Genomic DNA, 24,751 nt, shown 5'->3' with positions numbered 1-24,751 from the left:
GTTCAAAGGGATGATAGACTTGAAAGGGTTTAAGGAGAGTAGTTTGCTGCATGCTCTGTAAAACAGTTTTGTGTGGAGTGGAAGAGACATAAGATGTCGTCGTCACCACGTTTTGTCATCAACTAACCCCATCTCCACACAACTTTATTGGCTCTAAATTGTTTTTACAATTTGTTGTCACGTTGTTTCAGGTATCTCTGTTTAAACACTCTTGTGTAAATTTTACGTTTTATGTTTTTAATATCTAGGTGAATTGTCGTTGCACTTTATTCTTGTATTTTGATGTTACAGAACCTATATGCCACATACATGATAGTGTACCGGTTTATTTGTTACTTTTAATATAGGTCTTAATCAATAGATAAATTAAGGCGGGGTCGGCTTTTAGCTGAGTAAAAAAAACAGAAGAAGAATAAACGTAAAATGTATTTTAAGGGTTTGTTTTTGTTGTTCCTCACAGAACAATCGAATATCAACCATTGAACCTCCGTTTGACGTCGCAGTTTGCACCAATCGCCACCAGGTGTCTACAAAGCGTAACTTCGCCTTAACGTCTGAGGAAAAACTCATTTTCCCATCGTGCATTGCGCATACCCCCTCCCATCTCGCGCCTTCCCTCTTGTCTCTCGTCGCTCGATCCTGCTAGCCGTCGGTGTGTGTTGTTGTCGAAGCAATGATGGCGGCAGCGGGATGCGGATCAGCAACCGCGGCTGCCGGAGGAGGCCAAGGTGGAACCGCGACGGCCAGAGGTCGTTTCCCCGGTCGGCCTTGGTCATCTCGTAGTCGTTTGCGCTCCGAGAAGCGCTGGCAACTCGGGCGCTCGGGCTTAGAAGCTGATGATGTGACTTATGGAGGGCCAAGGCCCACAAACCTGGTTGTATCGTTAAACGAAGACCAGTCTCACTTGCGCTTACTTGGAATAGAGGCGAGCCACAAGACCCTTGGCCAGGCTGGGTACAGCTCTAGTGGGAGTGAAGAGGTGAGGTCCCAAACCGACTCAGGAGTTAGTATACCTATTTTATTTTCCCCCACACATTACAATGCAGTTAAATGTGTCTAAATGATTGTTGTCTCTTACTGTGTGTCTATTGGTGCCATGGAGAAATGTCAACATCCCTGTGCTAAGCTAACGCGTTAGCCCTCATATGCTAACCAATGTTAGCAGAGCTTTTCGTGACATTAGTGAGTCGCACTGTAAAATACAGTCTGGAAGGGGTAAAGTACAGTAACATTAACGCTCGTGCTGCTATAATCGTTACACGTTTTGTAAATGTGACCGCGCGACACTTTCCTCTTGAATATTTAATGAAAGCTAGTGAGTGAGTACGCCAATTTGTAAACAGCAAACGCAATTAGCCCTCCAGTGGCCCGCTCCTTATCGGGCCAAAGTAGCTGGCAGCTAAACGTAGCGAACACAAAGAACGGGAAGGCTAGCACCCGTGCCCCGCACAGCAGCTAGCCGTGCTGCAAACGGTTGTGTTTTACTAACACGCATGTCTTTTTTTAAATAAAATACGCAATAACGAGTGTAACCATTTTACTTGCCTCGTAATGCTAATGTGTTACGAACACACCTAATGAGAGTTTAATTAAATGTTTTAACGCGTTGTGGAGAGGCTACATCTGAGCAAGCAAAAACTTTAATTTTCTACGTTTAGAGACTTGTTGAGAAATAAATCAAAAGTAGAATAATTAATGTAACTTCAAGTTTACGTTCTTTCACACATAACTTATGCATCAGTAAGACATCATAATGCAGTACAGTGCTTGGAGGGAAACGTAATTCTAAACTCGCCTTGCATTTTTGTTTTCGGTGCTTCAAGTTAGTTACACTAATGGTATGTCATTTAAATTACATTGTATACATATTTCACCTGCATCACAACTTAACTGGAAATATTAATTGACGTTGTAAGTATTTAGTTAAATTGACAATTGCGTTTAATTTAATCTCTTTAAATTTTAAATTACCGTTGCCTAATATTGTATTTTATAATTAAATCAGTAACAATGTTAAGTATGGATGATTATACAATTGAAGTGTGCATCACTTGTCATAATAATGTCATGTTTTAGCTTTGTTACTTTTTGGCATTTCGTCAGTATTTTCTTGTTTTGTACACCAGCTGTCAATGTAGTGTGTGTGTGTGTGTGTTGCTGCGACTGTGTTTGTGTTTGGACATTGATTTTATTAAGTTTACTACCATCAGATTCATGTTAAAGTTTTTGCACATGTTAATTATTGTTTTTCTTCTTAAGGGCGATGACTTCCAAGGTTTTGAAGCTCTAAGAAAAAGCTCTAAAGGAGCTCGACAGAACCCTTCCAAAGGTAGAAAACACTTATTATACATGTTTTAATTACATATGAACAAGTTAAAATGTAAACTAAACAGCACTTTTGTGTTCAGCCTGAATATTTACATATATTTTATTTTTTGTAGGTGATGTCAACACAAAACCTAAACGACAAAAGAAGAAGGTTGCGCCTGTTATACCAGCTGAGGAGGCAGCTATTTGTCCTCCTGACCCTGTTAAAGATGAACATTTGGTGGAAGAGACGCACACCGCATCTTCCAAATCAGAGCCTGCTAAAGGTTTCAGAAAACGTTCTAAAATCAAGAGCACTGCGGAACAGGAGCTGACCAAAGGTGGAGTGTTGTCGCCAGCACCAAGGATTACAATAAAGTTGGTGGCAAAAAAGAAAATTAAAACGGTAAAGGAACCTCATGAAAAGTCAGTCAAGAAGATGAAGCTTAAAAGAATTGAGGCAAAGCTCCAAGCCGAGAATATTCAGGCTGAAGACATTTCTAGTGCTCATGTCAAATTAAAACCTGAACCATCTGAGGAGGTTGTAGATGATAAAGGAGTGGGGACTCTACCTGCAAGAAGACGTGGACGATCTGCTTCAAAAGGGATGGTATCTCTTGACAAGCCTGGTACCAAAGTTGTGGCTGATGACCAGAAATCGCAAGAGAGAAAATCTACGGATCAACCTGACACTGTTAAAGAGACTGTTGAGTCAAAAACAATTGCAAAGCAGTCCAAGTGTAATCAACAAGCCATTCGGCGGAGCAATAGAGTCACCAACCCGCTCTTGCAACCCGCTTTGGATGCTCCTGCTGAACCTGAAAATCCAATTAAAAGTGATACAATTGTTACAAAGTCAAAAGTGTCCAAAAAAGTTGAGCCAAAACTGTCCGTGAGGAGGGGCAGACAGAGGCAAAGTAAAAGACTCAACAAGAATGTTCCAGTCCCAGAAAATCACAGTCGATCATCCACAGAGACTGATCCATTAGCTGTGCAATCCAATGATAGGTTGTCTTTGAACGAGGGGAGAGTTCCAAGTTTGAAGTTGATAAAAATGAGGAACCCCAAATACGATGCTCAGTCCAGCGGGAAGTCAACTCGAAAAAAGAAGCGGAAAAAATTCCTTTGGACTTTATCATTAGTTAAGTCACTGAGCCAGATCCGGCCTGCTGAAAACACGGTCAGACCTACAGAGAGTGTTACAGAAATTTCTGAATTGGATCTGTCCACTCTAAATGACTGTAATGTCGAGAAGAATTTGAAGCCGTTAAAATTGGACAATTTAACGCCACAGGAAAGCACCACAGCACGCACTGAAGAGAAAAACGAGGCAGCTGGAACATGCGAGAAAATGCCTGCTTTACAGGTGGAAGTCACACAGGATGGAAGTGAAAGCACTCGTCAAGAAGCCACTCAGCTGGATTCTGGGAAAGTTGTCCCACCTTTTCAAATAAAAAAACTGTCCTCTCCTGGCAGACATAAAAAATCCAAGATGTCCTTTTTGGTTCAGCAGGTCAGCCCTGTGCCTGAGAAAAAAGATGATGCCACTAAAGCAGAAGAGAGAGTTCAAGAGGATGTAAAAGAGGTAGACAGAATTCAAGAGGATAATGCCCTTTCTCCAGAGCCGGACGTCCTACCAACCAGGAGACTACGGAGGAGAACATTAAGCCTTGATTTACCTCCAAAAAAGTCGGTCATTCGTAAACTTGTCACAACTCCGCGGAAGCGACGTTTGAGAACCAGTCCACAAGTTGAAAATGCACCACAGGTGGGTGTTGAAGCACCTGCTCAGGTTTTAACAGAAGAGTCCAGCTCACAGGTTCTCCCTGAAAATTCCCCGCAGGAGCCGATTATAAAATCCTTGCAAGAATCTTGCATAGGTTCTGAAATATCTGAGGAGCCTGCACAGATAACTGATGCGCCTCTAGCGGTACCCGTTGAAGTGTCGCCGCAGAAGATTGAGAATGAGGCCGAACCACAAATTAACGAGGCCAAGCCATTGCCAGTGCCTTCTAAACCCAAGAGACGTCGCAATAATAAATTAGGGAAAAAGAGGTCTGCTCAAAGGAAAAAGGCTGTTGCACCTAAAGAAAGTGTGGTCAGTACAGAATTGGTCATTGTTGAATCTGCAAACGCTGAGTCTCTACAAAAAGATGACAAGGCTTTAGAAACAGAAGCAAATCAGCCCGAGGCAAAAGAAAGTGTGGATCCTGACGAAACGCAGGTCACTGTATCTGCGGAGGAAGAACGAAGGAAGCTACCGGTAAAAGAGGAATCAGACATTCACTTGATAGATTTTCGTCCACCCTTGGATTTGGAAAGTCAAGCAAGTGAGCCAAACACATTATGTGTAAAAAAGAAAGCCCACAAGAAAGCAAAAAAGAGGCGTAAAACCCTAATTGGGCAGCGTCAGAAGCACAAACACAGGAACACAGATGGGAAGTTTGCATCTCTTAAATCATTAGGAAGTCGGAGAACATTTGAAGAAGGCATTTCCATCCAATCAGAAGGCAGCGCTCTGGACCCTGGTCCTAAACTCATTGGTGTGCATAAAAAGTACAAAAAGAGACCTTCTGCCATCCAGCTTGGCTCCAAAAGGCCACCACCAGAGTCCATCCTTTCTACATTAATAGAAATTGGGCTTGACAAAGAGGGCAGCGATTTGAAAGAGGAAGAAACCGACTCGTTCATGGATGGGCCACCAACAGATGCAGTTGATATGCCGTCTGGCAAAACAAAGTTTGTCAAAAACATCAAACACTTCATCATGCCTGTCGTAAGTGCCCGATCCTCTCGAGTGATCAAGACCCCACAAAGATTTATGGATGATGTTGGAATGTCAATGTTGCCGCGTAGAAACTCCCCCAAAAAAGGTTTGCAACTGGGCTTGCAAATACGCACAGGAAAGAGGCGAGATGAAGGGATGGGACAAGCCATTTCCCCCATCCTGCCTGTAGACGAGGAGGACATATTGCGAGAAGCTCAACTGGATCTGGACTTGTTTTCATCTGATGATCTGGATGATACAGCAGATATAACTGCCAGTCTATTTTCTGAGACAAAAAGCGTGAAAATGGAAAAGAAGAGCTCACTTGAGAAGGACTCCAATTTGAAGTGGGATTTGCCTGCAGAGTTGACTGAGGAAATTTTTACACTGGATAAAACTCCGGAGGACCAATGCGAGGATCTGTTTGTATCTCCCCCAGTTGGAAAACCCAGAGAAGTCATTTCTGCTGGCCTTTTGGATGCTCAGAAAAAGACCCCACCCCTTAAGTTTAATAAGCAAGCCGCTCACTTTAAGATTTATCAAAGACTGAACAAGTTGCACAAAGGACTTCCCCAAAGCAAATGTGCAACAGATGTGGAAAGTAGCAAATCTCTTCAATCGCCTGTTGATTTAGCTGAAGGACTTGATGATGAGGCCATGAGCATTAGTTTGAGACAGCGCAACACGGACACTGGTACGGAAAAATCCAAGCTCAAGATAGAAGACCTAGGCACACCAGGAGTAGTGAGAAAAGTTTGTATTAAAGCTACAAAGTCCAAATCGCTTGCTGATCGGGACAGTGAAAAAGAGGATCCAGCAGGGAAGGACAGCATTAAGCTTCACTCAGGTACTAGCAACGTTATTTACTGATGCTGTTATTTGTAAAGAGCTATGGGTGACCTCTGAAAACACAATATGTTCCTTCATACCCATAGCCGAGCTGCAGTCTACAAAGGAGCCAGCCGGATGTGAAGACGACCATCCTGCTGCTGCAGGAAAAGGAGCTTCACAGAGAGCGCGTCTTACTGGAGCGAATAAACGAATGTTCAATCTGCTCAGAAAAGCCAAAGTCCAGCTCATGAAGATTGACCAGCAGAAACAGATTAAATCCTCAGGGGTAAAACCATGTTTTCAACATAGATAAGGAATATTAATAATAATTTATAATAATTTTAAAAGTGATCTTTCAGGGCACTAGGTTTCATTGTACATAGTAGCAGTGGGTAACCGGGGGACAGATTGGCAGTGGAAAGGGCAAGACATTGTGAAGACAGTCAAAAAGATATGTTGGAGTGACGCAATTAATGACCTTGAAGGTGCAGATCAGAATTTTCGTGATACGGTATTGGACAGGGAGCTAGTGGAGTTGTTGCAGGACCTGAATGATGTGCATGGGCTGGGTTCTTGTGACAACAGGGCTCTCAGCAGAGTTCTAGATAAGCTGTAGCTTGTGCAGTGACTTTAAGGGGAGATCATACAGTAGAGAGTTTTAGTTACCCAGGCAGCAGCAGTATGGGTGGTTTTGTAAATGAAAGTATGTGGCCCAGGTGATGTTGTTTATGTGAGCTTGAAAAGAGAGCTTGTTCTCCTGGATAAAACCCAGTCTCTGAACCTGAAAATTTAATTAAATGGATGCCTTTCTTTTTTTTGCATATCTAAAGCTGTTATCTGGACCTGCTGGTGTCCGATCGAGAAATTTGACCTCTAAGAGACAAAGGAGGAAGCAGCGAGTGCAGCTTGAGACTGATGTTCAAATCAAGACAGAGCAATCACAAGGACAAGTAAGTGTGTAAATCAATAAGGCTTGCGGAGAGCGATTGATCTAACTAAATATCTTGCATCTTTCTCCTTTACCTTTTATCTGCTGGGTCTCAAGATAACAAAGAATTTTACAGAAGGCTTAAAAAAAAGCTGATGCAATAGAACACACTCATTCTATGTGTACTGTAATTAAATATTTATAATATTAAATATATTTAACATTTGGGAAAAAATTCAAATTGATCACTCTGATAGCTCTTGCATCTGTGTGTATGTACTCCTTCAGCTTGAGCATTTGTTCTGTTTTTATCACCCTCCTAGTCGCAGATGATCTCGCCGCTGTGCCAAGAGTTCCGTCAAGCAGGAGGTCCACGCATCAAGCATGTGTGCCGTGCTGCTTCTGTGGTGCTTGGGCAGCCTCGGGCATTGGTACCAGATGACATTCCGAGGCTCAGCGCTCTGCCTCTGCATGAAAGAACAGGCATCTCTCCCTCGGCTGTCGCAAAAGGTAGGAAAGCCAAATGATAATCACTTACCGTTTGCTTTCCTTTATCAATGATGTGACATACTGTACCGTACCCTTAGTATTTGTATCAAAATCAACAGAATTGTAAAATAAATTAAGCCAATATCTAGCAATTTATTTGAAAGGGGGAAAAAACTGTTCTATGCTTACCTGTCTATATTGTTTTATCTGTGATTCGAACCCTGAACCTCAGAACTGAGAAACAGTTGTGCTGACCAGTAGACCACCATGGTTAAAAAACAAACAAAACAAAAAACACAAAAAAACTATCTATTTTAATCTATTTCTGAAGATGAAAAGTGAAAATGATTCTGCAACATTTTTGCTCCATTCCTTTCATGCATTTCAGATGTTGCAGATGGTTCTCTATCAGAATCTGACAGTCCTGATTTCTCAGATTCAAAAGTGACCAAGGTCAAGAAGACCTCCGGCTTTGTGAAACGAAAAGGACTTGGGCCTTTCGGGTACCGCTCTCGGAGGTGTGGTGTGTGCAAGGGTTGCAACCACGAAGATGATTGTGGGAGATGCATCAACTGCCTTGACAAACCAAAGTTTGGTGGTCCCAACACCAAACGGCAGTGTTGTGTGTAAGTTATTGGAGAATAAAACTTTTGTCAGTATGCGGATGAGCATTTTTCGCAAATAATAACAGGCTTGTGTACTTTTACCCCCACAAGGTACAAGAGATGTGATCAAATTGAAGAGAGGAAAGCCCGGAGACTAAGTGGAAGAACGGCACCCAAAGGTGATTTCTCACTCCTGTCCTTCAATTCCATGTTGTCTGAAATAACTTCTTAAAAAGCTATTGAATCAACAAGTTGTTTCTTCTTTGTTTTTAAGGTTCAAAACGACGGCGATCCTCTTTCAGTGGAGGACATTCAAGTAATGATGAAGGGATGGAGGGTGTGGCAGACTCGCCTTCTGGCCTCCAGGGAGACAGTAACAGTCCGTCTTTGAGGAAGCAGCCAAAACGGGTTGTAAAACCCCGTGTCTACTTTGACCTGGTGGACTATGATTCAGATCTGGATGAAAAGAACCTCAGCTCAGCCTCACCAGCCAGAAAGAGAGGCAATGGGCCTCGTTTGAGTCCAGGTAAAGTAAAACTCAACAGATCTGTCCCAATCTATCACTGCCTTGTGTAAATTGCACAAGGACAGCAATAACAATATACAGTATGAAAGAGACTCAGATTTAGAGTGATGCATCTGTTAACTTTTATGGTTTTTGATTATTCTGCTGTGAAGACTTTGTTTCACTGGATGGATTCCTGGGAGATATATCAGATGATGAGATCCGGCATCGGAAATCTAGCTCACATCGTGTGCCATCTGTTCGACGCAAACCTGAGAAGGTTAGAAAATCTGAGATTACTCTTGAATCAATTATGTGACCCTTCAGTATGAAACCAATCGGAAGTCGCATGGCAGTGTTTTGAGCTAAAGCCATAAAAGAAATTAACTACAGTATGTGAAAATGATCCATTTTCAGATATGATTAAAGTTAACATCAGAAAAATAATTAATGATCCCCTCCCAGTTGGAATAAATGTGAATTTCTTACCAATGCCTCTAAAAAATGCTCTTCTTGAAAGGGTGCAGCGACGTCTCCCTGAAAAAAGTCCAAAAATCAACTAGCCTCATTGGCTACTGCTGTGCGCAAAACAAGGAAAAACACATCATGTCTGGCATTAACAAAAATATTGTGGTTCTCTGCAATCCCAAATATTACCCAATTTACGGATTTTATATTGGACAGCATTTTTAATGCCCTTTCAGAAAAATCTTTGTATCTCAAATTTGGCCCAAGATCTGTTGTCTGTGGAGGGTCACATGGTGAATGTGCTGGGTAAATGTCTTTTTTGATGGCACTCTGTCATGTTCATTTTTCCTCGATCCCTGGAATATGTTGCATTTGTTTAACCAGATGCCAAAGTAATACAGGATACCCAAAGTGTATGTAATACTTCTTAATAAGTATGGGTGCAAAACAGAAAAAAAAGGTTAATGTGTACTTCTAGGTATATGTTCCCTCTCACGTATAAGTAATGTTGGTCTTTCAGGGTTTGTCATCGCAGGCACCCTTTGAGGAGACGCCACCAAGTGTCCTGGCTGCCCTAGCTAATGGATTTGAGCAGAGGGAGGTTGAGTCTTCAAAACCCACCCATAAAATCCGTGTCGACTTCAAGGTATTTTTCTCTAACTTCCTGCACGTATGTAACGTAAGCATGTTGTGCCCACTCGTAGTTTTGCCTTTTAATGTGTCAATATGAGGGGCAAAAGGCGAATTTTGAATGGTTTTGTGAACCCGCTTATTTCGAGCCTTGTGTAGTAGTTGTTTGGTCTTGCAAGTTTAGAAAACGCACCATTGAACCATGCCATGATAGGCAATTTGCTAGCAGGCGTGGCTCTGCTTTTGTCAAAATGGCCCTTGATGACCTTAGCAAACTCTTAAAATGTTTTTAAAATCTTTTTTTTTTTTAATACTTGTTTTACTTTGTTTACAACTATGATAGCTTCCTTTCCTCACACCTCTCAACACGGAAATGTTTGTAACTACCCAGTCATCAATGTAAAGCATATGTACTGTTAACAGACACTGTGTCGTAAGTAATTCAAAGTCATCGTGTTGTATATTGCTTTTCAGGAGGACTGTACTTTGGAGAATGTTTGGAACATGGGTGGTTTAAGTATACTAACCTCTGCACCCAACATCCCACCACATGTGTGCCTACTTTGTGCCAGTAAAGGGCAACATGAGGTAATTATATTTTCGAATGTTCTAATGTCCCATTCTCACATGAAAATATAAGTTTTTTTTTTACAGTTACAATGTATATTTAAGCCATGAATGTCTTTCAATTTTAGATGTTGCATTGCCAAGTGTGCTGTGAGCCCTTCCACTGGTTTTGCCTTGAAGAGGCAGAGCGCCCCTCAGTGGAAAACAAGGAAAACTGGTGCTGTCGTCACTGCAAGTTTTGCCGTGTGTGTGGCAGGAAAAACAAGCAATCAAAGGTGCACACCACAACTCATGCTGTCATTGTATTATTATTATTATTTTTTAAATAAATGAACTTCACTCGCATTCTTCAAACATTCTTCCTCAGCCCTTGTTGGAGTGTGAAAGATGTCAGAACTGCTATCATGCTTCCTGTCTTGGACCAAATTACCCAAAACAAAACAAAAAGAGGAAAGCGTGGGTGGGTTGCTCTCGCCTAAAAAAAAAAAAAATACAGAGTCATGCATGTTTTTTTGAAATGTTCAGATTGTGTAAAACAGTGTGACACACTCTCTCTAGGTTTGTATGACATGCATCAGGTGCAAGAGTTGCGGGGTTACTCCTGGGAAGAGCTGGGACATTGACTGGAACCATGATAAAGGACTCTGTCCAGACTGTTCACAACTCTATGAACAGGGTAAGGAAATTATAATTGTTTCTTTGAGGCAATTTGAGGAAGTTTTCTTTGACTTCGTGTGGGTTGTTATTAACTAGTAATCTGTTAGTTCTGGTGTCATTTTTTCTGAGTATATGTTTTGTCTCATCAGGTAACTATTGTCCAATCTGCTTCAAATGCTATGAGGACAATGACTACGACAGTCAGATGATGCAATGTGGCACATGTAACCACTGGGTACATGCCAAGTGTGAGGATCTAACAGGTAATATTTACCTTGGTCAACTGAATATGGCAACAACTTTACACAGTCTTTACACAATCAGGATCCAATATAGCCAATCAGATCAGTGGAAGATTATTAATAAGTAACGCAATACTTTGAAACTTTACATTTAACACTTTGACATTTCAGCTAACTTCTGTCTTCCTGTCAACACATTTCAGATGAACTGTATGAGATCCTGTCCAGCCTACCAGAGAGTGTGGTGTATTCATGTCAGCCATGCAGTGTGACTCAGCCCAGTGCCTGGAGAGAACTTCTCTACATCGAGCTCCGATCTGGAGTAGAGAAGGTTCTAGCCTGCTTGCTGTCTTCCAGTCTCACCCAGCACCTTGTTACCTGCTCCCAGGTAAGACATTCAGCCCTCTTTTAATATGTCAAAAATATATAGCCTTAGAAAATTTGCAAAATGGTTCAAATATAAATCATGAAATTTAGTATGCACAATATGCTACTGTTCTACTGCAGTGTGAAAAGTTGGTGGGATCTGACAGTGGAATTGAAGGACGACCCGCCTGTGACCTCCGAGCTGTGGGCAAAAAGTTTGACAAAGGCCTTTATATAACGTTGGTGAGTCCAAACACGTCCTCATCTAAATCTCAGATTTTTGTAACTAAAAAAAATGTTTTATATTATTACTGCTCCTACTCTATTGATTTAATGTCCACTTATGGATTTGAAAACAAAAAAACAGTAGCAGTAGATCCATACTGAACGTGTGGTTATGCAAGAATTTTTTTTGTAGTATTGGATCACATTGGCTAATTATTGTATCCACATAAGTATGTATGAGTGCCTTGTATAATGTCACCCTGTCAGAGAAAACATTTAAATTAACTTTGTTCATACAAAAGTTAAAAGGACATAATGAGAACTTTTTTGAACTCAACAATGACCTAAATATAAATTGCCGTTTCAAAATTAATATTTCTTAACAGAAAATGTTCCATGAAGATGTAGTACAAGTGGTAAGAAAAAGGCTCGAACAAGAAGAAAGCCTTCCAGAAGAGCAAAGACCAACTGCCCTGGCACGCTCATACTATTTAAAGGTACTGTATATTTATATATGGATATAGATATATATATATTTTTTTAACATCAGATATCCCTCGATAAAAGTATTTTTTGTCACTTGAAGCGTGTTTTAATTCAAATGTTCTGCATCAATCATTTGATTGACATTTTCTTTAAAGTTTATTATTTGTATTTTAATATTTGGTTGTTCTAAAAAAAAGTGTGTGCTTATATGAGTGCCGTCATAACATTATTTTGTATTCCCCTTTGTGAACATTTTGTCACAAGTGTCAAGTGATCTGAGGATTAAACATCATGTGTTACTGTTGTTTATGATATCTGGTAAATTTATAACTAATTCTATTTTGTCCAAAGCTGCTTGAAGAGGTCTTCAATTGGTTCAACAGTCAAGACCCAAAAGTATGGAACTCGTGTACCAAAACATTGCCTATGTGAGTAATGACCCATTGGTCGGACTGTGTACAATCTTATTGCTGGTGAAACTGGTTTGGTCCTAGGCTCACTAATTGGTAATTGAAAGCAATGCTGATTAATTCCATTTGGTTTGATTCCTTTGCAGGGGGATGCTGTCACATGCTGTTCATCCTCCTACCACGGAGCATGTCTATGCTCAGTGGCAGGAAAGGGAGGCGCTCCTATCTAGAACTCCTTTGGAACTCTTGCAGGATGACAACGGTCAACATTTAGATGATAGGAAAGATGAGGTGGGTCCTCCAATGTCTGCGGAGTATTCAAGCTGGAGCCACTTCAAAACCAGCAGTGCCTTCCGGCATAAATTAAAAGGTAATATTCTGAACACTATATTAGAGATTATATTTTTTTTGTGTGTGTGTATGGGCTTTTCCATCTTTTTTTTTTTAATTTGTAAAAATCAAATCGCTGCTTTTTTAGGCTTATTTTGTTCATAACGTCCAGTTCTACATTATCTGAACATGCATCTTTTTACATTTTTATTTTCACATGTACACAGGAAAAAGGGGACGACTTTCAAAAGCGGATCTGGATACAGGCTGGTCGAAAGATGATGAGAGGCAGTGCTCGTTGTGCCAAAAATATGGAGACCGTAAACCCAACGTAAGTAATGTACTTGACATAAAATCTGTGATTTACTCACACCCTTTGTAAATCTTGCAAGATGGAAAATTTTGCTTGACTTCTGACGAAAGATTTGTGGTGTTTTGTAGGATGCCGGCAGGTTGTTGTACCTGGGCCAGAATGAGTGGGCACATGTCAACTGCAGTCTGTGGTCAGCTGAGGTGTTTGAAGAGGACAACGGCTCTTTGCTACATGTACAGAGTGCCGTCACAAGGGGTCGCTTAATGGTTAGTTTCTTTACTTTGCCAATATAATTTCTGATTGTCAATATATCTACCAGATCTTTGTACAGTCTTATTATAGCTGCTCCTGCACCAGCAAGTTAAAGTAATATTCTGTCTCCTTCAATCCTGTTTTGCTTGTAGCGGTGTGAAAGGTGTAACCAGACAGGCGCCACAGTTGGCTGCTGCCTGACTTCTTGTCAGAGCAACTACCACTTTATGTGCGCCCGCTCCCGTCACTGTGTATTCCAGGATGACAAGAAGGTTTACTGCCACAAACATAAGCATCTGCTCAGTGGGAAGGTAATGGTTTTGCCCTCCCCTGTCCTAATAAAATGGGCTTGGTGTTTTGATCTTGATAAGTAAAATGGTGTTGTTTTTTGGGTGATGTTGTCAAGGTGATAACCGGTCAGGATTTTGAAGTAAACCGACGGGTGTATGTGGATTTTGAAGGCATCAGCCTTCGCAGAAAGTTCTTTACTGGACTGGAGCCAGAGTTAATCAATGTCATGATTGGTATGGTTTAAGTCACTACTTTTCATAACTTTTTGACGCCATTCTGACTTCATCAATGTTGGTTTAATCGTTTGTATGCATTTTATCATCACAGGTTCTCTACAGATTGACAAACTTGGTGTCCTGTCAGAACTTTCAGCAAACAAAGGAACTTTGTTTCCTGTGGGATTTCAGTAAGTTACCTTTCAGTTTTATGTAATAAATTTGAGATTGCTGATTGAAGAGTTCTTAAAAGCCTTTTTTCCCATAGGTGTTCTCGCTGGTACTGGAGCACTGTTAATCCACTTCAAAAATGCAAATATACATGCACAGTCCGTGAAGTCCAACCTTTAATACCCGAGAAACCCATTGAGGAGATGCCTGACCAAGGAGACAATCACACCATCGAGCACAACCCCTGTCCATTACCAGGTGTTTATCCTGTGATTTTGTAAATATTGTCAGTCAGGATGACTATCATAGTAGAATTAAGTATGCGGAAATAGCAATGTCTTTTTTTCTCCTTTTAAAAATCAGAATCTGAAAGAGAAGTGACCGATACATCAGAATCACAGCCCCGATCTGAGGACCGTCTTGTTACAGTTCAATCAACAAAACCAGATCATGGAGCAAAGCCAAAGATTCCCAGCTATCCACAAACCAGGAGACCAGCAGGAGGAATGTCCCGACCTTTACCATCCCCAGGTGAAGTATTGCTTTTTATGAATTTTTGATCAGAATAACTTCGGAACAATTAGATGCCTGTCATGGTTTAAGCTCTAAATTTGGTTCTGTTTTCTTTCTAGGAGCAATCCCAATAAAACCTCACCACATACTAACAGTAAGTGATCTGGAAGAGACTAGAAGAGCTCGACGCCAAAACCCCCATGCGCAGCCAACAGGCCTACGTAGTAACAAGTCTCCCGCTCCTCTCGGAGCCCCAACTGGACCAGTAACTCTTCGTGCAGGAAAATCTCTTCCAACTTCCCCACTTTTCTCAAGTGCTACTTCAGACAGCCTGACAAATTCTTCATTAGCCCGCCCAGGTGGGGGCAGAAATACTTCCTCAGTCCGTTGCCCTGGTAATGCAAAGACCCATTGTGCCTCATCTTTCTTTCCTCAGTCTCCCTGGCAGGACAGTGCAGGAACATTTGCATCTCCAAGTCTGTCTTTCTCTCCATCTATACAGAATTTACCCAGGACACGGTTATCTTTTGATCTGAGTCAATCAGATTCTGTTGAAGTGCCGCACAATTTCTTGGCATCACCTGAGCCGGAAGATGTCTCTCCCGCAAATGGCACTTCACCTCAGAGGGACTTGGATGAACAGAAAGATGAAGGCCAATTTCCCTTTACTTCATATCACAAGGATCCCAGCATGACTCTTGGACAGGAGATGAGGACAGAATTGGAAATTGAAGAGACAGTCCTGAATGAAGTTGTGGCTATGAACTGTGGTGGGCAAATAGTGGTGGAGGGGGATGATCAAGAAGAATTCTGGAGTCGAGCCCAAGAGGTACAGAAAAGAAAGTCCTTTGTTGCTAGTCTTCCACGGTCAGCAGCCTCAGGCAGGAATGACCTGGGCAACACGTCTTCTGATGACGATATGGAACATTACTTTGACTTCTCTCGGACTATTGTTAGCTGTCCTGGGTCAAAAGAGCATTCCAAGTCTCCCACATCCACTTCCTCCAGGAACGTGGCTCAACTGGATGGTGTAGATGATGGAACAGAGAGTGATGCAAGCATTTCTACAAGTGATGATCGTCAAAAAGTTGATGGTTCTGGTAAAAAGATTTCAACCACAAACCTAAGTAAAAGTGATATCCCTGAATCAGAAACATTTAACAGAACCAATAGAATCCTGAATCAGAACCTCGAAGTGCCACCAAATTACAAGCACAAAGATTCCTCATCTCTAACGGTCTTATCTGCAGTCCCAAACCCCAAAGACACATTTCAAAATCTTCCAGGATCCTCAAAAGACATCAGCAGGGGATTGCTCTCTCCAGAGATGCATGTGGCCTCTTCTCACAAAGTGGAAAATCCTAACAGAAATCAGGAAAGTGTGCTTCCTACCCTTGAGGGGATCCCTAATTTACTGACAAAGGTGTCTGAGACCTCCTGTTCGGAGGAGTTCTTAAAGAGTTCCTCTCAAGAATCTGCCTCTGGAATGCCTGCTACTCTTGAAACACATGACTGTAAGCCCCATTTAGGAGAGACAGTTCCTTTATTAGAATGCCTTCCACCGGAATCGTCAAAACCCCTGAAGTCAAGATCTGACAGCAGCCACTTTGTGTCATCTGCTGAGGCCTGCACTGTGTTAGGGAACCACATCACCGTTAACTCCATGGCAAATTCAGCTGACAATGCCCAGCGTGCTCTAAAATTGCCACATGTACAGTGTCCTTCTCGTGGACTTTCAGACTCTGTTCAAAAGTATTCCAGTTTACCAGGTTTCACGCAGCCCTCGCTCACAAATATTACACTACAGTCCATAAACACATCACAAGACTCAACCTTAGAACAAAGAAACCCTTTGTCTAACAAATTAGCCACCCTAACTCCCGTCAGAGACGCGACACAAACTCTGCTAAATGTTGCACCCCAAAATGAACCTTTATCAGGGACATCTGTCCAAGCAGTAACCTCTGCTAGCATCTCGGTATCCATGCACTCCACCCAGGCAAAGCCTTTGGGTTCGACAGCTGTCACCATTGTGTCTTCCTCTGCTTCAGTATCGTCTTTTCCTGGATTTAGCATAGCTACTCCAACACCACTCCAAACCACCACATCCCCAGTAATTTTAAATGGCTACAGCTCTTCATCCGTGCAGAAGGATGCTTCATCTGGTCACACAATCTCAATAAACTTTTCCACACCAAGGCCTGCTTTAGAACCTCAGCAGCCTGTGGTATCCCCAGCTCTGCCTGGTCATGCCATTCTTACTGTGAAGGAGGTTGGAGGTCCAAATGTGGACCATACACCTCATGTCTTGTTGGTGAACCGTCTTGGGCAGATTTTTGTAAAGAACCCAGACAGCAACACATTCCAGCTGCCAAATCCTAATGCTCCATCCTTTAACTGTGTCACTCAGATTGCCAGTCTTTTGCAAAGCAATGCACTGTCCGCCACTCTAGCAGCAGCCGGAAACATGCCTACTCCACCTCCTGGGCCAATCGTGATGTCAACCCCTTCCACGACAGACAATACGGCAGAGCAGAATCCTACCACAGTTACACAATTGCTTACTCACAATAGCAATGGAGCATTGCCATCAATTAATGTAAAAAAGCCAAGAAATAATACAAAAAAGCCCAAAGATGAAACTGCCTCAGAAAAGAAAAAACCCAAAAAAGAAAAAAAGAAAGAGTCTAGTGCATCAAAAAAATCTAAGTCCTCCAAGACAGTCGGCCAGTGTAGTTTATCAACAAAGAGTTCAGACGCATCTCCTGCGGAGAGTGCAGAAGCAATTATCAACCAAGCAATGGCAAGCAACTACACCCCCAAGTGGAGCGGGATTCGAACACTTAGCCCTTCGTCACTGGTTTTGCCCCCTGGCCTACTCATTGAACCTGAACCTGAACCTTCAGCACCGTGCCCCAAAACAGCTCCTACTCCTGCATCCCGCCCTCGCACCCATGTCCGCATGAAGAGAGTTTCTTCGCTTTCTGACCGTATAGTCACAAAGAAATCTAAAGTGGATTTTCTAGCCTCTGAACCCACCAGCGAGGACGAGTGCAAACGACCAAGCGTCCCGAGTGTCTCCAGCAGGGCCTCTGGAGTTCGCATCAAGACTCCAACTGTGAAAGGAATATTGAACCTGGATGAGTTGAAGCAAGAGCGTCAAAGTGATTCTGAAAGCTCTGGGTAAGATAAACTTTTGTTGAATGTTGAAATTAACCTACTCATGGCGCGTTTTTGGATATCGTAATTCCTCAAACTGTAGTGTCAATTTTAATCGACTATCAATTCTACTTAAAAAAAAATTTTAATCCCTCATGATCCTTAATTGATGACTCCTTTACCCTCCCTTAAGGAAAAAACGGGGCAACTTGGAACAGCAATAACTGGGTCAATCCATAGACTTATTGTTTACACACAGACATTGGAGATGCCAGACCCATCTTAATTCCAATGCATTTAATAGCCATTCACATTTGTGAAAGTAGGGAGTATTCTGGCTTTGTTCAATACTATCACTTTTATTTATTTTCAGGTGTGAACCATGGGATTATATGTCTCAGGGTGAATATGGCAAGCAGCAACCTTCGGAGCCAGTTGGTCACAGCACTTTTATTGACTGGAAGAAATACTCTGGTGTGTATTTTTTTTATATTATTTATATAGCAAGGTGCATTACAGCCAAAGTACCTTAAATCATTAGATGACTTGTGACATGTTTAACTCATTTGCTCCCAAAAATGTATAAATACGCTCTATTTTATATGTTTTAAGTGTCCCAAAGACGCATTTGTTTGTTAAAAAAATTGTTTATGCTAGAGCATACAGAAGGGTTTGCTGCAACCTCTGAACTGCAGAGAACGGGTGAAGCAATGGTAGTAATTACAAAAATGACCAGCAAGTGGCAGCAGAGTATCAGAGATCAACCAGGGCCATGTTCCAAAAAAGTAGATTTCCCCATAGTTCTATACAGATTTGGGAATAATGATGAAATTTAGCTCTATTCTAATGCTAATTTCTGCAAAATGGAAACAAATGGAAATATACTTATTTTCCTGATGAAAGAAGAGACTAATCTTTCTTTTGGGTAGGTTCCATGTTTTTATAACAATAGAACACAATATTCTGTGGGCCTTGCAAAATCTGTCAAAATCCAGTAAAACAGCTGGGAGCTAAGGGGGTTGCTTCAGTGAAACTGGCTGGGAGTGAATGAGTTAAACTATGAAAGAAGTGTTTTTTCTGTGAGCGTTTTAATAAATAAGGTTTGCGTTCTTAGGCGCAGGTTCTGCCTCAGATGACGACTCGCTTCTATCTGATGAGGACGAGGAGTGTTTGCCAAACAAAGATCAGCCTCACCTACGATTCCAGATAAGCAGTGATGATGGCTTCAATGTGGAGGCAGACACTATTGAGGGTGAGTCTGATTTTGTAAAATGGTTTCACCCCCTTTTTCATGGATTTGCCTTTAACACACTTAATTCTCAATTGTTCCTATAGTGGCTTGGAAAGCGGTGATCGATGGTGTGCAAGAGGCACGAGCAATTGCAAAGTTGAGACCTTTGGCTTTCCAGAGGATCACAGGTGCCCGAATGCTCGGTCTTCTCCACGATGCTGTGGTCTTTTTGCTGGAACAACTTCAAGGAGCGCACCGCTGCCAGCATCACACCTTCCGTTTCTTCAAGCAGTTCAGCCAGGAAGATGATCTGCCGGTCAATCTCACTGGCTGTGCCCGCTCTGAGTTCTACCTTAGGTCTGTGTGCATAAAATGCTGAAGCTAAATTTGCAGTGAACCGTGTTGTAAAAGTGTAATACTGTTAAATATTTCCCCTGTGCTTAATCTCTAAACTTGGCAGGCAAATACTAATTCAAACCCGAAAATATTTTCCCTCAACAGAAAATCCACATTTGACATGTTCAACTTCCTAGCATCACAGCATAGGCAGCTTCCTGACATTGGGTCTTATGACGATGAAGAAGATGATGTTCTTTTGAAGTCCACGAGGTCAGGCATCGTCTTTATCATTTTTGCTGTTTGTTTTACCGTATTGCAATGACTTAATGATGAATTAATCCTCTTCTGTTTAGACGGGCCACTAGTTTGGAGTTGCCAATGGCCATGCGCTTCAGGCATTTGGAAAAGACATCAAAGGAGGCTGTCGGCGTGTACAGGTCAGCTCTAAATGTTGTTATCCAAATAGTTCTAAATATCATTGTAATAGTAGTGCTCCGATTGATCGGCCGATTTCTGTGAAAAGTGCATGATCAATGCCTTTTATTGACGCTCAACAAAAAACGTTCACCCACACCAAACCAGTAACTGAATCATCGTTTGTTTGTGCATTTTTAGCACCATCAATGAGATTTTTTTTTCCCCCCAGATAAATGGAAGGAAAAAAAACATAGACAGATTATTCAATTATTAAAATAATTTGTCAGTTGGAGCTCTAAAATACATTTTAAAACTTGCATCTAATCCATGTGACCGGCAGATGCCACTCATGTTTGATTGATAACGTCGGTATAAAACCCTGATTGGTGCACCCCAGCATTCTTCATATTCTTCACTTCTTTACTACTATTTCTTCATCAGAATTTTATAAATTGTGATATTTAGAATCCGCCTTATACAATATAATTCTAAAAAAAATTGTTTGTTTCACTCATTTAAAAAAATATTTGAAATCATTTTGCTGACATCATTAGTGACTTTATTCTCACCAAAATTTAAAGGGAACATTATTGAATCATCTAGAGATCTTAAAACTACTTATAAAGTTGCAACCATAGAAACAAATTTTTGAACAGACAAACCCAAATTGATGAATGTAATTCATTTCATGTTGGTAATGAAGGCGGCAATAGAATCTGTACCGTTTGGATTGTTGTGTTTCCCATATTTGCATTTAGGTCATCTTCACAAAGGACATTGTTGAATAATCCCGTAGTGAATAAGATGTAAAATGCACCCCCAACACAAGTAGACTCTCAAACCACAAGGTTTCTAGGACACTCTAGGAATATTAAACTTAACAATAGCATTAAAAAAAAATCATTCAGCCCTAACTCACAAGCATGTTTTCTTTAAAAAAAAATATATATTTACTGGACCTTACTGAGGATTGGCCGTCTCCATTCAATTTTTTTTTTAATTCTATACATATATTTTGGAATTATTGTACCCTTTTATAATGTACAATATTACAGAGTGCAATTTTTGTTATTAAAAACACAATTATTTTTGTTTTTTTTTGGTGCGGTTGAAATGGATTACAGTAAGGTCATTTCCATTCATTTCAATGGGAAAATATCAATTTAGTCAAGTGTTTTGAGTTGTCTGTGTGGTCACGGAACCAATTAAATTCATATCTCAAAAGTGCTATGTTAATGTATCCTATGTGACTGAAAAGGTAAAAAAAAATGTTACAAAACAAAACAAAAACCCTAATAAATTCATATGTTAAGGCATCACTGCACAGTATCTGAGTGAGCTCATCTAACCTTTCATCCCACTTGATGTAGGTCTGCAATCCATGGGCGTGGACTCTTTTGCAAGAGGAATATTGAAGCAGGCGAGATGGTCATCGAGTATGCTGGCATTGTCATTCGCTCGGTGCTCACTGACAAAAGGGAGAAGTACTACGATGGCAAGGTGTGTCTCATTTTTTATCAGTTTTAACTGTGTGTAGCTGCATACCGTTTATCGCAGAGGTACCATATTTTGGGGATGAAGCCGCTCTTGAATGTAAATTGCACCAGTCAAAAAATGCATCATGAAGGAGAAGAGAAACATACACAACTCACTCAAGAGTATGAGTCGCATTCTTAGGGGGGAATTGGGATGGGTACCGAAGACTACTAGTCTAGTTTACTACTAGTACTTTTTGTGGTTTGGACCGATTTGGGTCGGTACTTCCGAGCACTAATTCACGTAAAATCAAACGGTGCCATGTTTTGGCTCTGAAGCACGTTATTCTAACTTGTGACTGTGCAGGAGTAGAAGAGCACCAAAATCGAGACCAAGAAGAGTAGAGCCCGGACTCGCACCCCAAAAAAACTGTTCCCCAATTGTGTTGACGGCAGTGAATGAGTTCCGGTTGCATTTGAAACTTCTGCTTCTAACTACAGAAAAGTTTTTTTTAGTTCAAAATGGCTTACCTTAACTAGAATCCTTTTGGTGCCATAAATAGTCAATCCGGTGACTTTTAATTCAGTTGCCTCTATAGGTTTTGTAAAAACGTTGAATTAAATATCTGTGGTATAGCAAGGGAGTGGACTGCGATATAGCGAGAAAAGACTGTATGATTATAAAAAGGGAGACAAAAAAGGCAGCAAATGAGTTTGTTGTGTTCTTTTTGCCAGGGTATCGGCTGTTACATGTTCCGCATCGACGACTTTGATGTGGTGGATGCGACCATGCACGGCAACGCGGCCAGATTCATCAACCACTCGTGTGAGCCCAACTGCTACTCGAGAGTGATCAACGTGGAGGGCCGCAAGCACATCGTCATCTTTGCTCTGAGGAAGATCTACAGGGGAGAGGAGCTCACCTATGACTACAAGTTCCCCATCGAGGACGCCAGCAACAAGCTCAATTGTAACTGCGGCGCCCGGCGCTGTCGACGTTTCCTCAACTGAGAGAGCCGTCATCGTTTGAGACTGAGAGATTCTCGTTTACTAGAAAGCCTTAAATTAAGGTGGCACTGGACGGAGCTCCGAATTGTTGAAGGCACTTGGCGCAGAACGGATATTAGCCACTATTAAGACATTGACATCGTTCCGTGTGCATAGTTTGGAGGAGCGGAAGAGGGGGTTGTCCTACACTGATACCTGTTTCGAAGGGTACCCTAGGCTGCCTGTGACGTCGACTCACGGTTTGATTATTTATAATATGACCGGGGCTTCCGGTTCACTGTGAACCCCCAGCCCCATTTCACACACATCAAGCCTTATCTGTCGAAATCAATGCTGAAAAGCTACAGCTTGGCTTTGAGAGATTCCTTAAGTTTCGGTCTTTTTCGAAAGGAGAAGAGTTGTCTTTCTTTAGTACATTTGTAAATCATTGTTGCTCCATCCTGTAGTGAAGGGAACATTAATGCCCCATCTGTGTTCAAGTGAGGTCAGTTCTTAAGCCATATATTCACCCAAACCTTATTTTATGATCTGCACATCTCTTTTTGTGGACATATTTTATTGCGCCCCTCCCCCCTCCTCCCTTTCAGATGACAACCATGGTGCTAAGCATCGAAGGGTATTCTCAGGACTGAGATGTCCTGCAGATAAGGATTGGGTTAGCCGGGTGTTCACCCTGCGCAGAACGCAAATTTTAGTAAATGCACTCTAGCAGTCCTTAGCATTGAATAACTCATCATCATCTGTTCATTTTTCCACCTTTCTGTGAAATGAATAGACTTTGTTGATGTACAGTAAATATGTAGCAAAACACTACCCAAACCAAACGTTACGAGTGATCATGTTCAGTTTTTAAAAAAGTTATTTATTCCGTTCTACTCTTCAGCAATTCCAACAAGATTGTCCCACAGTTGCACATACAGTAAACGGCCGTGCAAATTCCCATTTTCCGAAACGCGCTACTGTTGTTCTGTAAATCAGGGAGAACGCTAGTGTAAAAAAAATTGCCACTGAGTGTGTGCGTTGAACTCCTGCAGCAGGCTCGTTGTGAGCTTTGTGCACACACTTTGCATCGCAACAAGCCCTCAACGGAGCCGGAGACGATGCACTCAGCACCTAATTTAAGATAGTAAGGAAATGTTGTTCTTAGTGATGTTCAGTACTGTCTTTAATGAGCGTAATTGAATTCACACTGTTGAAATTAGTCGTGATATTTATTCGCATTTTGATTTTTACTTTTAATGGTGAAAGGTTGTTTTGTATAAATGGTGGTGGGTGTACAGCTCCATTTGTCGTGCCCGGTTTTGTTTACAAGTGTTGTCCTTGGTTTCACTAAATTACTTGAATTTTCTTTTGAGGCAATCGAATCATACATTTATGGCTTTTTTTTTTTTTGAACAGGTATTTTTAAGAATATTTAAATTTTATTTCATCATGTTGTGGCAACAAACTGACGACGGTCTTAGAGAATGCCACAGAAGTAAAGCGAGCACTGTTTGCCTCCTTAAACCCTTGTTGCCCCGAGCCCACTCCCCCACTTTCAGTTTTTCCCAAACCACGTTTAAGCAGACTTTAAATGTGTGTCAACCTTTGTGCCCATTTTGCATGTCCAATCACTGGGATGGAGCCCAGAATAAGTGTCAATCACTTAGCTACAAAAAAAGAAAAAAGAATAATAATAAAAAAAAGGAGAGTCACTCCCAACTCATTGCAAGGATTCTACCTCAGCTGTCACGACAGATGTTTGGGAATACTGATGCAAAAACAGAGGAAACCTTTGTTTTATTGTCTGCAGAGTTGGTGTGTGCTTGTTGACACTTGACTTTGTGTCATTTTAGGTGTGTGTGTGTGTGTGTGTGTTGCGTTTGCAATGAAGGATGCAAAATTGTAATCAGATGTCTAAAAAAAAAAGTTCCTTACCACCTCGCCCAGAATCTGTTCAGAAAGCTATATGTTATATACTTACACACACACACACACACACAAATATATATATAAATATATAAATATATATAGTAGGGTTATTTTAAAGTGTAAAAGACAAAAATGAGGAACATTGTGATCTTTAAATTTATGTCTTTGTTACCATGTACAAATAAACCCTGAGTTTGTAAATATTTGTATACGTATTTCTAAACCTGTTTAATTTTTCTATGCACTTTTTTTTAATTTATATTATTTGTTTAAATAAAGATGTCAAGATGTTTCAACAAATCTGTGTTCTTTTTGTGTCTATATCAATATATGTTTATATCATGTCACCAATGATAGGTACATTTTTGCCTAACTTGGATGTAAACAGCGTGGGTTCAAATCCTCATCTGCCCTGAACAACAATATACTGTACAAAGTGTGGTGTAATTTCACATCAACGGTTTGAAACTCGGGGAGCTGAAAGGTGTCCCATATTTTTATTATTCTGATTTTAACCAGCATTGGAGTAAAGTTAAGAACTATTGAACATGCACATTTTTATTCAAAGTTGCCAATGATATATAGTACTCACTTCAAGTTAGGGATGTTTGGTTCCTCAAGTGAATTTTCCGGATGAACCTAA

General features: G+C 41.1%; 1 protein-coding gene across 3 annotated transcripts; it reads left to right on the top strand.

The window, feature by feature from the left end:
• Positions 1 to 618: 618 nt before the first annotated feature.
• kmt2bb (lysine (K)-specific methyltransferase 2Bb) lies at positions 619 to 23,644 on the top strand. 3 transcript variants are annotated; one of them, XM_077576774.1, is made up of 36 exons: positions 619 to 979; positions 2,260 to 2,329; positions 2,442 to 5,921; positions 6,010 to 6,191; positions 6,736 to 6,855; positions 7,157 to 7,343; positions 7,711 to 7,948; positions 8,039 to 8,106; positions 8,202 to 8,453; positions 8,606 to 8,712; positions 9,421 to 9,546; positions 10,005 to 10,118; positions 10,226 to 10,372; positions 10,465 to 10,557; positions 10,656 to 10,773; positions 10,904 to 11,017; positions 11,200 to 11,384; positions 11,504 to 11,605; positions 11,974 to 12,084; positions 12,425 to 12,501; positions 12,630 to 12,853; positions 13,041 to 13,144; positions 13,255 to 13,392; positions 13,531 to 13,689; positions 13,785 to 13,902; positions 13,997 to 14,075; positions 14,153 to 14,313; positions 14,419 to 14,586; positions 14,688 to 17,751; positions 18,101 to 18,201; positions 18,842 to 18,979; positions 19,063 to 19,315; positions 19,460 to 19,567; positions 19,651 to 19,734; positions 21,085 to 21,214; positions 21,925 to 23,644. In XM_077576774.1, the coding sequence occupies exons 1-36, from the start codon at positions 674 to 676 to the stop codon at positions 22,198 to 22,200; spliced, it is 11,502 nt and encodes a 3,833-aa protein (XP_077432900.1). In that variant the 5' UTR covers positions 619 to 673; the 3' UTR covers positions 22,201 to 23,644. The 3 variants fall into 3 exon arrangements, with proteins under 3 accessions (XP_077432900.1, XP_077432901.1, XP_077432899.1); XM_077576775.1 differs by having other exon boundaries at positions 619 to 1,003; positions 7,759 to 7,948; XM_077576773.1 differs by having other exon boundaries at positions 619 to 1,003.
• Positions 23,645 to 24,751: the final 1,107 nt, after the last annotated feature.

The sequence above is a fragment of the Vanacampus margaritifer genome, chromosome 9 (assembly GCF_051991255.1).
Source record: "Vanacampus margaritifer isolate UIUO_Vmar chromosome 9, RoL_Vmar_1.0, whole genome shotgun sequence".
NCBI lineage: Eukaryota > Metazoa > Chordata > Actinopteri > Syngnathiformes > Syngnathidae > Vanacampus > Vanacampus margaritifer.
The sequence above is the reverse complement of the archived record's forward strand: the minus strand, read 5'-3'. Positions and strand labels throughout refer to the sequence as shown.

Bases quoted from the DNA above. Each gene is read 5' to 3' on its own strand.
- kmt2bb (XM_077576773.1), top strand. From the start codon at position 674: ATGATGGCGGCAGCGGGATGCGGATCAGCAACCGCGGCTGCCGGAGGA. The intron at 1,004-2,259 runs GTTAGTATACCT...TTTCTTCTTAAG, and splicing joins GGTCCCAAACCGACTCAGGA to GGCGATGACTTCCAAGGTTT. The intron at 13,145-13,254 runs GTAAGTAATGTA...GGTGTTTTGTAG, and splicing joins ATGGAGACCGTAAACCCAAC to GATGCCGGCAGGTTGTTGTA.